General features: G+C 30.0%; 1 protein-coding gene across 1 annotated transcript in view; it reads left to right on the top strand.

The window, feature by feature from the left end:
* LOC112681797 overlaps positions 1-14422 on the top strand; it is a 170916-nt gene that overhangs the window by 104223 nt on the left and 52271 nt on the right. Inside the window, exons 59-64 of the mRNA XM_025552115.1 lie at positions 33-80; positions 424-483; positions 1857-1901; positions 4321-4380; positions 13184-13240; positions 13501-13545. Of these exons, the coding sequence (XP_025407900.1) occupies positions 33-80; positions 424-483; positions 1857-1901; positions 4321-4380; positions 13184-13240; positions 13501-13545 (315 nt within the window). The remainder of the gene's footprint in view (positions 1-32; positions 81-423; positions 484-1856; positions 1902-4320; positions 4381-13183; positions 13241-13500; positions 13546-14422) is intronic.

Here is a 14422-nt window from a genome sequence, read left to right as displayed (position 1 = left end):
GAAATAAGTGTGATAGCTTATTATATTTTTAGGTGCCTTAAAGATTATAGATGAGACGTTATTCAATTCAATTAAGAACGGTAAACCATTTTAATATATATACATCAACTGTCATCAAAATTAAACCTATTACCGTCAAAAATTTATTTTATTTTTTTATTTTTATAATTATTCAAGTTTTATAATAATTTTATCATAGTTCGTTTCTATCATTAATTTCTAAATCTTCCTTATTGTCGTAATCCTAAACCAAATTAGTGCTCCTATTTTTTGATAATGATATAATTTCTCATCCTAAAAAAAAAAAAAAAATAGAAAAATGTAATTGCATTAGATCAATCAGTACTTTTATGATGCCTAAACATATCTAAGATTGAACTAGGAAAAAGTGCATAGTGGATTAAAAATCTTTTAATTTTTCAGCTTACTTTCCAAAAATGAATGAAACCTATGAAACATACAGTAAAAGAATGATTTCGATTGGTAAATAGTTTTATATATATATATATATAATATATGAAAGCTAATATACAAGATAGATAGTGTTTAAATATGAGTAGTCGTTTTAATATTTCTATAATTTATTATATCCCATCTATTTTTCGTTGAAAATGAGAATTGCATATCAATCATATGCTAATTCACCTTTAAGGTTTATTCACACATATCATTCAGGAAACGGTGACGCATCCGATCAGAGAAAATATACTCATCGACGATTTTGACCGATCAGTTAAGTGTATTTCACACATATTAGTCGCCGAGGCCGATCAGTTCCAAGAAATCGGGTCAATTGTGTCTGTTGTACCAAACGGGCGTAACACTAGCCTATCAGTTATTGGTGATAAAATATTATTTACAGACTAGTCGCCGCTATAATATAGTATCCATTATAGATGGGTTTCTTAAAGCTCAAAATAAAATAATTTTAGACATTTAGCTTACATGTAATTTAGAAAAAAAAACAATTGTTGACAGTCCTAAGCCTGTAATAATTGGGAAGGAAAATAGTGAATTAATATGTAATAATTAATAATTATTATATAATACATATAAAATCATACATTATTTTAGGTTGTACATAAATTATTATACAATATACATAGTTATATATACATATATCATTTTGTGCACAATCGTGTTGCACCGGTACCAAACACATTTACACATAACACATTAAATAATTGTTGTATATTTTTATTTATTTAATTTAATAATATTAAAATTACAACGTAAATATGTCAAATTTCACTGACGAAGAATTATATATTATTGCGATCATTTTGGACGAGGAAATCGAAGAAGAAGAGTAGAAGACTCCGAAGAAACGAAAGTGGGTGTATGAGGCATAGCAAAATAGAGACAGAGAAGGAAAGCTCTTGACACTATATATGTCTAAACATTTTGGATTTGAAAAATCGTACAGTACTTCATAGTTTCAAACACATTCGATAAGTTGTTCGTCATCCATTTCGCCTACAATTGTCGTCCGTCAAAACAAAAAATATCATTGACGATAATTCAAAAGTTCTCGGATCTGTGACTGAATAGATACTAACGGATCGGATTCGGATAGAAAACTAATGAGTGTAGATGACACCATATAAATTTAGCGAAAAGTTATTTCCCATAACTGAGACTGACCCAACTTGGAACTGAACCGTCTCATAACTGATATGTGTGAATAGACACGTATAACGTGTGTAAGATTTTTATTAAAAAATATAAATATGTTAGCTTAATAACAACTACTTATGTTAATATATTCTAAGAGTTTTACTATGTTGAATTTATTTATTTATTTTTTTTTATATTTTAATACATCCTGCTTTACCGATATTTTTAATATATTTTAGGATTTAATCCTTTGGCAAAAAAACAATTCCAAGATTGTATTGATGGTAAGATAAATGTTTTTTACTATTTCACAATTGCACAATATCGTACACTATCATTATTTTTAACAATAACAAAATTGTAAGATAAAATTGAAATAGAAGCAAAAATTAAAGTTTCCATCTTAGTTCATTTTTATCATACATGCTGCAAAATTATAAAATAATTTTCCATTAATTATATCATAAAATTTAAGTATAAAACAAAATATACAAACGTAGGATAACATTTAAATACACATTATTAATGTGACATTAACATTTAGTTACTTTATTCAAATAATTACTACTTTTTATACATATACTATCTAATCCGACAAACGTTGATTTGTCATAATATTTATTTCTAGAGAATATTTTACTAGAAAAAAAGAACTAAATTTAATATAAGTGTGTTTAGATGTGGTATATAAGTGGAAGAGGTATGGAGTGCTGTGAACGGTGACGAAATATAAAAATAAAAAAACATCAAACATTTATTTTTTTAATAATTTATTAAAATTGATCCTTTAAAATTATATATATCGCTAATTATGACAATTGTAGTAATATTATTAATCCCTTAATGCAACAGAGTGTACAATATTATTTTTTTTTATCCCATCTTTCGCCAACACAAACAAACTAGATGGTTTGCCCAATCGAGAGCACGCTACCTATAATTGTCCGTGTGAAAAACATGGTGTGCTCAAATCTAAGCCACAAACATACATCGTTTGGCCTTGAGACTTATTGATAGTCATTTCAAATGCCAATCTAATTGGAAATTGAAGGCGTTTAAATTGAATTGACACATTTATGTGTATAATAAGGATTCGCGGTAATAATATATTTTCATCTCGGCATTTACCATTTAAAATCATGGCTTCGATAACATTTTTCATTAATTTTTTAATAACTAATCGCGTGCCGTTGCATAACCATGGTGGGTTCAAATTATGAAGAAAAATAACCGAAGATCCAATCTTCAGTTGTAAATTATGCAGTGGCATGCCTGATAAATCCAATGAGTTTAACTCTGTTTTTAACTCTGTTGGATAATTTATAGCTTCAGTAGCATACTGAAGTACGCAAACTGTATCAATAGATTTGTATGACACCAAGTCTCCTGATAACAAATGTTGTATCTTGAGATTCAATTCGTTGACGTCCATATTTTTTGCTTACAGTAAATTTGTAAAAATATAGGTGATTCGTTTGGCATTGGCAGCAATGAGTCCACTTTGTGATAAATTTGGCCTTTGATTTTGAATTTTGAATTGAATTGTTGACCATTGTAGCATTATTTCTAATTATTTCTGTTGCTCCGAACGATGTCATTTGGAAACATGAATTAAATGTCCAAATTAACTTTAGGAACAGATTAGAATCTAGATTCGTGCCGATAAGTAAACCGTTCAATGGTTCAGCTGGTGTCTCAATTGCAGGTAATTGTTCCTTTCAAAAGCATTACAATGCATACATTCTTTGTCCATAGCACCAATTACCACTTTTTAATGAGCATAATATTGAATGTCGGGCTCAAACTCGAATGCTAGACGCAGGAATGAATTAGAAGTAAATAGTCGATGCACTTGTTGGCGCTGTCAGTTACTTGCTCTGCGTCTACTAACTGTATAACAGCGTTCTTGCCATTGTTCTAATCGTATTTGTTCATTTCGTTCAACTCGTCACGCAATCGCGCCATGTTCACACGCACATTAGTATTATCTTACTGGATTTGGTCTTCTGTTCTTTGGACTCTTGTATTTCGCATGTACGCAGATCTACGTATTTGACGGCTTAAAGAAGCTCCTCTGCGTCTTGCTGACATTGTACAAAACTCACAAATAGAAATAATTTAATTAGTTTATGATGAAAAAATTAATTATACAGGATATTAATTATTTACACGTACGTGTTAATATTATTCAAGTACAAATTAAACGAAATACCAATGAGAAATATAAAAATAGAATTGTTTAATTATTTGTGACTAAATATATGACTGATCATAATAGGTCAGCCAGCTGTCTAGTTTCATTTAATACCAAAAATAATTAAATCATTTTTAATCGTTTTTTAATAGTTTTTTTAATAGTTTCATTTAATAGACTGGTATCTATTGCACAGTTATCGACTGGGTAAACAATTATAAAATTAAACTACGTTGTAGTTACGACAATAGCACTTAGGAGTTTAAAAAAAGGATAAGAACTTATTCGCAGACCTATCAAATGTATACACAAAATTTAATTAAAATCAGTTTAGCCGTTTTGGAGGAGTATGGTCACAAAAACTGTGACACGAGATTTTTATATACATAGATTATATATTTTGTTATATTCTACATAGGTGTAAAATTAATTGCCGAAGATTCATCCTCACTCTTGAGATGATACTTATATTTTCAGATTATCATAAACTATTTATATGCATTTTTCAGTATATCCAAAGCCATCGCCACATTTTAGTACTTACATTAAGAATCCAGAAACAACAAACAGTACGTTTTAATTTATTTATTCATTTTTTTTAATTTCAATCGTTTTCAGCAATTATGAAGCTATTATTAGAAACTGTTTAGGTGACTTCTGCACAGTGGCGGTTATAAGAAAGGGAGGCGATTGGTGGATCGCATCTTCCTTGGGATTTAGTTTTTTTTAATTTATTATACCGCTGGTTTAACAACACTTATCTGTAAATTTTAAATAATTAATGTAAGATACGTTTTATAAGTCAATATATTTTTTAATACATTACCTAATATTCAAATATATTAATATAATTAATTTATAAGCGTTATTATACATTTATATCAATAATCCATATGTATATCTTATATTATATTTCTATAATATATATGGTTAAATGCTTTTGGGTGGGGGAGGGTTGGCTTTGTTTTTGCCCCATTCCTAGAACATCATGTATAACTGCCACTACTTCCGCAACTTCTGTAATTATTAATCGCTGTGGGTTTTTTTCAAAACTGAGAATTTTGTCGGTAAAAATTCATTGGAAAAAAACAACAGTTATACTTTAAAAATTCGTAATCGAAATCACAAATATTTTTAACATAATGAAAATACTGTTATAGTCACAATGGTTACGAGATTAGACTTCTTTGGGTTTTGAAACGAGTTTAAAAAGTTTGAAAATACTACAAAATTAGTAAATATATACATGCGCTAAATAAGTAAAACTTTTGTGTGACACATGCAATACTCTTATCACAATAGCACACATCACCATCGGCTACCTCAAATATGCTACAACACAGCATCTTCTCAATAATTCAACATCAACAGAAGTAACCTGAGTTAAGACCAAGGAAACACTGCAAACATTTTTAAATTTTTCATACAAATTAATTTAGACAAACTCCTGAAAACTAATTAACGTACGTGAAGTTGCCCCCTCCCTCATTTTGTCCTATCGGTTTCAAACATAAAACAAATAATTGTAAATGCAATTTTGAAGTTTATAAATCCTCAGGAAACTCAGATAATCAAAATCAAATTATTATAATAAATTATACTATTACTATAAATATTATTATTATTGTTATGGGAGGACATAATCATGTACATGGTTAGAAAATATTAACAAATTGGTTTTGACAATTACCAAATCATCAATAATTTTAGAAAACAATTTTATATTACTCAATTCGCAATATCGATATAATAACTACTTAATAATATAACAAATACCAGGAAATCATATTTTCCCTATAAACATTTTGAAAAATAATCACATGAAGATTAATGAGACACATTTATTTTCATATTAAAGCAAGAACTTCATATTTTTATTACGGTAGTGTTCCTTTTTTTGTATACTCGTATTACTGGTCTAATCACCAAATTATTCTTTAGATAAGATATTTATAAAGATTATTATTGTTCATCTATTGACACGACGGGTGGCTTGATTAGAAGGTTCAACAAATCTAGTCATAATATTACGTCTATTGCTATATTTTAAATCAGTAGAAAAAAATTTAAAACAACTAAAATGTGCTATTCTTTGCCACGAGAGAAAGCCAATAACTTCAGATAGGTTTATCTTTCATAATTTAAACAGCATTGATACTAACACAATACTATTCTGAAGTTCACAATTAAGAAACACTGCTCACATAAAACAAATATCCAAAAAAAAAGTAATAAATCAATATTTAATATATTCAGTGAATTACCTAAAAACCATTCAACTAAAATGGATATTAATAAATCGTATTTAAATATCATCAACGAAAACATAGAAACTAAGGATAAAATATTACCAAATGCAATTAAATGTGACACGTCGGATTCAACTATATCTTTTCGTTCATTATTGTCTTCGATTTCTTTCAATTCTAATGCGAGTATATCAAAGAAACTAAATAAATTAAATACTCTATTAGACACATTAAATGAAAATAAGAACTGGCGTGGGCTTGAGAAGAAAATTCATAATATTTATAGTATTGAAGATAAACCAAAAATATCTCGACTAACAAAATATATACAGTCAAATAAAAATATAGAAAATGTATTAAATATAAGTAAGATGAAATCTAACCTTAATACTACATAGATAAACGGTAATAACTCAACTGGTTCAACTGATTCAACCATCATGGATAAAAAACAAAAACACTTTGTAAAAAACACACACATTTATATATATATATATATATATACGATTTAGTGGCTGTTATTACTTCTACCGCATATATAGATAATTCTAAACATAAAATGTTTATTGACTCAAATAAGTACATTTTTTTAAATATGTTGAAAGACATTTGCAACTAACGGGATAATCAAATTATTAAACAAAAATGTTTCAAAATTTTAAAATCTATATTTTCTGAGGACATTTAACTATCAGGAATCGAATCAATAAATTCTGATTGCAAAGTAACATATATGATGACAGAAATATTAAAAATTTTAAATAGCTAATGACTATACTCTATGCACTAACACATTATTCAAAAATAAAAACACTAAACATTGAAATATTGTATTGAATCACCAAGATTTAATAAAAATTAATCATTTAAAATAAACTTTAAATGATTATGTAAATAAAATACATTATACTTTTTATCAACCTCATTGCAATGAAAAAAATGTTAACACAAAATTCTACAACATCGTTTATTCATCGAAGCTGATCAAGTTGAAGACACATGTGAATTTGAGATGACCGATATTCCATCAACGGTTAAAATTGAAAATGAAATGTAAGATTTTTTTTGTTGCATAATTATTGCATCTTAAATTAAAATTATTTTATGTTTTTAAATAGATTAATATTAAATGGGATTGTAGAATATAGTGATGGGCATTATGTGAGTCACATTCTATTTACAAATGGATAATGGACAATGCCCAACGATTGGGCAAAAAAAAAAAAAATTAACTATAACTCCTCGCAAATACTAAAAGCTTCTCCTCGTTTAATTGTTTATACTAAATCGTAATTGTTAAATCAATTTAATTGTTCGCTAAAACATCTATTTTAATTATTTTATCATAAGACTAAATAATTGACTATTTTTTTATTTTTATTTTTTTTTAATTTACTTTTATTCGCACATTACAGCAAAGCGATTACTTAAACGAAAATAACAATGGTACTAATTAATGAATAATAATAAAAATAACAATCATACTAATAAAATACATAAGAACAATTAAATTAAATTAAGAAGCCAGCGGAATAAATTAAATTAATGATGGAGTGGATAACAGGTATGGAGACGAGAGTTAAGAATAAGTTTGGCATCGGGAGTTAGATTAATTAAACGAGTTCAAGGCGATAGCGAATAAGCAATATTGCAAATCAGAGATAATCAAAAAATTATTAAATTCAAGGCAGAAAATAAATAGTAAAACATAGCCTAATATTCAGTAGTGAAGGAAGAAATGAGAGAGTTAATCTTACTGAAAAGGAAATATTGAGTGTAAAGATATAAAAGGAAAAACCAGCAGAACTAGTAGATACGGAACCATTAGTGAAAACTATAGTCTATTCAGAATAAGAGTGCCCGACCGTTATCGGCTTCTCGGAAGACATGTGCGAGCTTAGGCACTCTAAATCTGAACAGACTATAGTAAAGAGAGTATAGTAAAGACTATAGTAAAGACTATTGAAAAGCATATATTCATTGAATAAAGATTCAACTAAGGTGTGAAAGAGACGTGATAATTTACTAGACAAATAACCAAGAAATTTAGGAGCGACAATGATATCAGGTATAAATAAAAGTGGAGGATATGGGGTGTCATAAAATTGTAACAGCAGGCTAGAACTGTAGATTATAGGAGAACAGCTATGAAATAAATAGGTGACAGAAGAGTGGATAGGGAGCGTTTTAGACACATAGGACCACGAAATTTGATGGAAGAGAACAATTGAAATATAAAAATACTGGATGAGGATAGAAATTTAAATAAAAATTTACCAGCAAGGCGTTGGCTTCACAATTCAATCGGAGGACAGACACATTCTACCTCTATGCAAGCAAGAAGAGAGGAGTGAAGGGCGCCAATGACAGTGCGAAAACAAGCAGATTGAATTAAGTTAATTTTTTTTCCCGTGTGAAAAGGAGGCCGAAACAAAAACAAAAGAACCGTAGTCTGATTTAACTCTGATAACAGCATTAAAAAATTTTTAAGGAAATGAAAGATGTGAGCCCCAATTAGATCCCGCTGTAGCACGAAGAAAGTTGGACCAACGAGAAAGTATATCCTTAAGATATTGAAAATGTGGAATCCATTTTAGTTTGGGATCGAGCTTTAAACCTAAATAGGCGACAGAAGAAGATGGTTGAATGATATTGTAATCTAGAACTAAATGTGAATGAATACGGGTAAATATAATAAAGCTGCTTTTCTCAGTAGCTTTTGTGAAGAATGAAGAATAAAGTTGAGAAGAGAGCATTTTTAAAGCGCTATTTGAAATATTGATAGATCTATCTAGATATCTGTGTGGAGAGAAAATAACAATGTCATCAGCATACAAAAGAACTTTGAAATCCAGTGAAACTAAAGACAAACATATGGGAGACATATAAACATTGAATAGTAGAGAGCAACTCCCTTGAGGTAAGCCTCTAAAAGTTGAACTTCTTAAGATGAATCCCGATGGGGAGGAGAATTTAAGGAAACGAAAAGAAAACAACGAAGAAATAAAGTTACAAACCAAATGAGGAATGTGAAGTGAAATGAGTTGAGAGATCAGAGTGGGGATGTGTACGGAATGAAATGCCCCTTTAATGTCTATAAAAGCGGCACAGAAAAATCTTTTGTTGCAGAAGGTATCATAAATTGGGTCCACAAGCGATGACAGGCATTATATTGTACCAATGCCACGTCGGAACCCAAATAAATTGTTAGGGATGAGATTTTTCTTTTCTAAAAACCAGTCGAGACGTATTTTAATTATGAATTCAAAAATTTTGCACAGGGCAGAGAATAAGGCAATGGGTCCAAATAATGAAGGATAAGAGTTGGGCTAAGGAATAGGAATAATATGACACCAATTCCTAGAATCCGGAATCGTGCCTGTGACCCAGATATCGTTAAGAATACGTAATAAGCATTCTGCAGAATTATTAGACATATTTTAGAGGATTATAACTGAAATACCATCAAGACCAAATGCACTTGAGAAACGGGAATGGATGGCCGAAATAAGCTCTTTGCGACTGAAAAAAGCTGAAAGAATGTGTGAACAAGGATCGAAGTTTTCTAGATGTGGAAGAATACATGGACGAAATTCTTAAAAAGAAGGAACATATGGTGGAGAAACTTTATTACAAAATGATTCTTCATTAAACGAAGGGGCAGTCCGGTTGAAGCAGTTGTTAAATTATTTTTGCCGTAGCCCATAGGTCCCGAATCGGAGTTAAGTGACTGAAAGTAGAGCGAAATTCGGACCAAGAATTTTTTTTTTCTGGTTTAAGAATGCGTTTAGTATAGGAACAGGCATTTGGATAGGAGAAAAATCCATCACAGATCCTGAACTCCTATATTTTTTAAAGGCCGCAAATCGATTTTTTATAGCATCGGAACAAGCAGAACTCCTCCATATTGGAGAGATAGAAGGAATCCAGAAGATATGCGTTTAGTTGAGATTGCAATTCAGGAGGCCGTATTCAGAAGAGATATAAAGTTGTTGTAGTTGTATATTGGAGAAGAAGAAAAAACAAAGGCGTTGATGAGAGAATCTAAATGAGATGAAAAAAGAAACCAGTTGGCCTTTGAGTATAGAAATTTAGGAGTTGACGGGCCACGATCATTTGATGTTGTGGGAAAAGAAGAAGGAGTAACTCGATTATTACAGGGAAATGGTCGCTACCATGTGGGTCATTTAATAGATGCCAGGCGAATGACCAGTAGAGAACGGTGGCAGAAACGGTTTGATTCACTGCAATGTTACAGAAAGGCGGACGGTTGATACGTGTGAGAACTCCTGAGTTGAGGCAACACAGATTGAAGTTGTTTCTGGCAGAAAATACTATACTACTGCGATGATTTAAATTATAATTGTTCTCCCAGGATGGATGGTGGCCATTTAGGTCACCTCCTAAGATAAACATAGGGTCGATAAGTTAAAATATATCATTGAGTAATCCAGTAGGAGGTTTGAAAGAAGGAGGAATATATAATGGCCATAATTTTAGGGAGTGTTTAGTGTTAATGAACGCCTCAATACCAACTAAATCGATGGATTGGCGAGATAAATTGATATTCAAGGAATTTTCGACGGAAATATTTTTATTTGTATAAAACAATGGGCGGCGATGGCTACCATAGCCATCAGCGCAAACCAGCCAAAGCCAGGTTTCAGATAAGAGAGCAATCGAGCATTTTTCCGAGAAAATAACAGAAGGTAAGTCTGGAGAGCGAGAACGGATGCTTCTTACATTCCATTGCAGAATCTAAAAATGATCAGAAGCGCTGAATGGATAATATTAAAATATAGGAGGATTATTGTTATAACGTCTCATCATCATCTGACTTAGGTGTTAAAAAATTATATAAAGAAGACTCGATTAAAGACATAAGAGCAGATGAAGAGAAACTTTATTGATTCTCTTTCTGATTAAAAGAGAATCAGTAAAGTTGGAGTTAGAAGCGTTCGAGACCGATTGGTCAACAAATTTGAAATAACTACCGTTTGATGAGACTGGTGGAATGTTCTGGGACTGGATAAAAGAGGAATGCTGAGAAAAGTTGTTATTTGTAAAAATTAAATTCTTTCTTTTTTTCCGTTTAGGTTAAGAGTTTGAAAGAGGTGGGGAAGAGGATTGAGGAGAGGTGGAGCTGGCTTCTTTTACAGTAAAAGAATTTGTAAAAACACCTTTAAAAGGGTTTGCGACATCGGCAAAAGTGTGGCCCTTGTGGACAATACCCGAACATTTGATTTTGGCGGCTTCCACAAAAGATTTGTTTTCTACATGATCCTTTTGATGTCTTTTTGGGTAGACCATTCAGCACAGGAACGGTCGTAGGCAATATGGTTATAAATTACAATTAAAACATTTTAGAACAGTAGTCAGACGAATTTCGCACGTATCGATGCAATGATTAAATTCACCACAATGACTACAACATTCTTTACTACAACAGTATTTCTGAGTATGCCTAAACATCAAACAACGCATATACTGGACTGGTGAACGAATGCTGGGAGAAACTATATGATTAACTTTGAAAATGCAAATATTTTCAGGGAGTTTAAGTGACAGAAATTTGATTTCTACTAGTTTTGAGGGAACTAGTATGTTATTCCATTTAATATTGATACGGCAAAATCCAATTGCTTTGTAGCAGCACTCTAAACCTTCCCAGAAGCCGTCCTCGAAAGCACAAAAATCGAGGTGTATGACTCCAAAACTATAAATAAGAGAGTTTGGAATACTAGCCGTGAAGTTGTTTTCAGATAGCCATGGAGAAATGAGGTATATATAGGCATTATGTGGAGAGTCAAACGTAATTTTAACTCTGTACGAACCGATTGGTGATATACTGGTTACACTTTTAAAGATTTTAATTAAAAGCTTGCCTAACTTGACAAGATGCAGATTACCAATATTTTTGTTTTCGGTAGACGAAATTATTGTATGAAGGGGGCCGATGTAGTCACTGGAAAATGTTTCATGTGCGTTGAGTTGCTTTGCACCTGATATAGAAGAAACCGGGTCCGGGATAGGTAAATTAATATCCAAATGTTTATTAGTTAGAATATTTTTAGTCTCTAAAGTGCTTTCCGTAATATAATTTTTAAGTGAAATCGTTAATGGTGTGCTTTCAAAAGGTTATAAAGGTGGTAACTTACCCGTAGAAGATTTATGCTTTTTTGATAGTGTATACAATAATGTGGGAGAGTTGGCTTTGCTATTCTTAGACGAAGAAACCGTGTCATTACCATCTTGAGATAACAAAGGGGAGAACCGATTGCGGCCCGGCGAAGGCGGCATGCCGGTACAGGCGACCAGTGCCGCAATAACCGGGTGTGTTGTGTGTGTCAAACACACGGGCCCATGACCCTAGCTTATAAGAGGGCCCAATGATAATATTTTAAAAATATGTAGAAAGCAAGAAAATTAAACCATTTTGTAATAATATTAGATAAGGGAGCGAATAAAAAGTACGCATGTGCAACCCAACTGAATAGTCGCGACTGAAAAAAAAATAAATAAATTGACTATAAATTTCCAAATTCTCAGTTTCCTTGGAATTATATTGTATATAGTATATTAGGTTAATAATATTACAAGTTCGATCTTTACTAATAATAAACTATATACTACCGTAATGTTTGCTAACTATATACATGAAGTAATCCCACCCATAATAATAATGATAATATTTATAGTAATTTGATTTTTATTTTCTGAGTTCCCTCTGCATTCACATATTCCAAAATTTTATTTACAATTACTTACAATTAATTTAAAATTATTTGTTTCTTGTTTAAAACCGACAGGAAAAAGAAGGGGGGTCAACTATCCGTCCGTAACTACCTACATAGAGGTACATTTGTATTGTATAAAATAAACACTAGTATTGTACAAATTCTCACACACTATTTAACACTATATCACTATGGCTAATAATCTTGTAAGAAAAGCCTTAATTTTAATAATAAAAAAAAATCTAGGATTATAACTTGCTATTATTGTTTCACTTATTGATAATTTTTAACTAATAACAGACTCATATCAATGAAGTATACAAATGAATGCAATATTAATAATAATTTATACTTTCTGGAAATTATTATTTTATGATTATTTTTAGGGACTGAAAAATCAAGTTCTATAATGAATTATATTGATACAGGCATGAAGAATATAGGTAAACAATTTGAATTAAGTTAAAATTAAGTTCAATATTACGTCATATTTGTTATTAATTTTTCTGTGACAAGTTTAAAAATAAACCAGGAAAAGAAAAAATATAACTTCTTAATAAAACCACTCAACATGTAAATACTTGAAATTAAATAAAAATATAATCTTATCGATTAAAATTGTTCACGTACGAAACAGCAGCTGGAGAGGTCAAAAACATTTCAAAATTATGTTTATGTTTTTTTTAATTTATTATTGTTTTAGGATGTGTTCCTTTGAGTTATCGTGCATTTGACAATTTTAGACAAAGTAAGTTTTTACTTTATTATTATAGGGACCATGCACGTTATTAAATAGAGCGCCTTTTAATGGTGAATGCACGCGTTACTGGGAGGATTGGAATAAGTATGAATACTGTGTAATGTGTTTCATATCGTCCAACGGGCTTACGAAATATTTTAAGTTATAACACTGACGTATAATTTTACATAAACATAGATAGTCCATAATAGGTATTTGAAAATTAATTCTTATCAGATTATATGATTAAAATTTATATTACAATTTACTAATTAAAACCATGATAGACTATCGCTATTTTCAAAATAAGAAATGAGTAGGTAACGGATTTTATTGTAATAAAAACAATCAATATATTTACATATATATGTACCATTTTTTCTCAAAATATGGAATAAAAAATCCAAAATAATTTAATATCGAAAAAATATATAAGTATTAAAAATTACAAAAAATAAATATTTTATTTTGAAAAATGTATTAATAGTATGTAAGCCACATTCAAATAATGAAATCACTTATTTCATGAACTGGATATCCAGATAGTTAAATTCTTTCAGATCGTGAATTATGACGAAAATACATTAAACGGATATCCATTTCATGAAACGGACAGTACTTATATTGTGCACTTGTGTAATTATTATAAAACCAGATATCATATAACTATATTATTAGTTATATTTTTATTATTTAATTATTATATTTTTAATTATTAGTTATATTACACTATATATTTATTTTATTTTTTATAAACCATACCCGTACGTATATTATTTTTTATAAACAACAGTGTTACCTATGAAATATTATGAAATATTTATAATACTTCATAACTATACCTATATACATTTTTCTTCTTTATTATTTATTTTTACATGATAAT

This window comes from Sipha flava, unplaced genomic scaffold (genome assembly GCF_003268045.1).
Source record: "Sipha flava isolate LNK unplaced genomic scaffold, YSA_version1 197_pilon_pilon, whole genome shotgun sequence".
Classification (NCBI taxonomy): Eukaryota; Metazoa; Arthropoda; class Insecta; order Hemiptera; family Aphididae; genus Sipha; species Sipha flava.
This window is presented reverse-complemented; position numbering and strand designations above follow the sequence as displayed.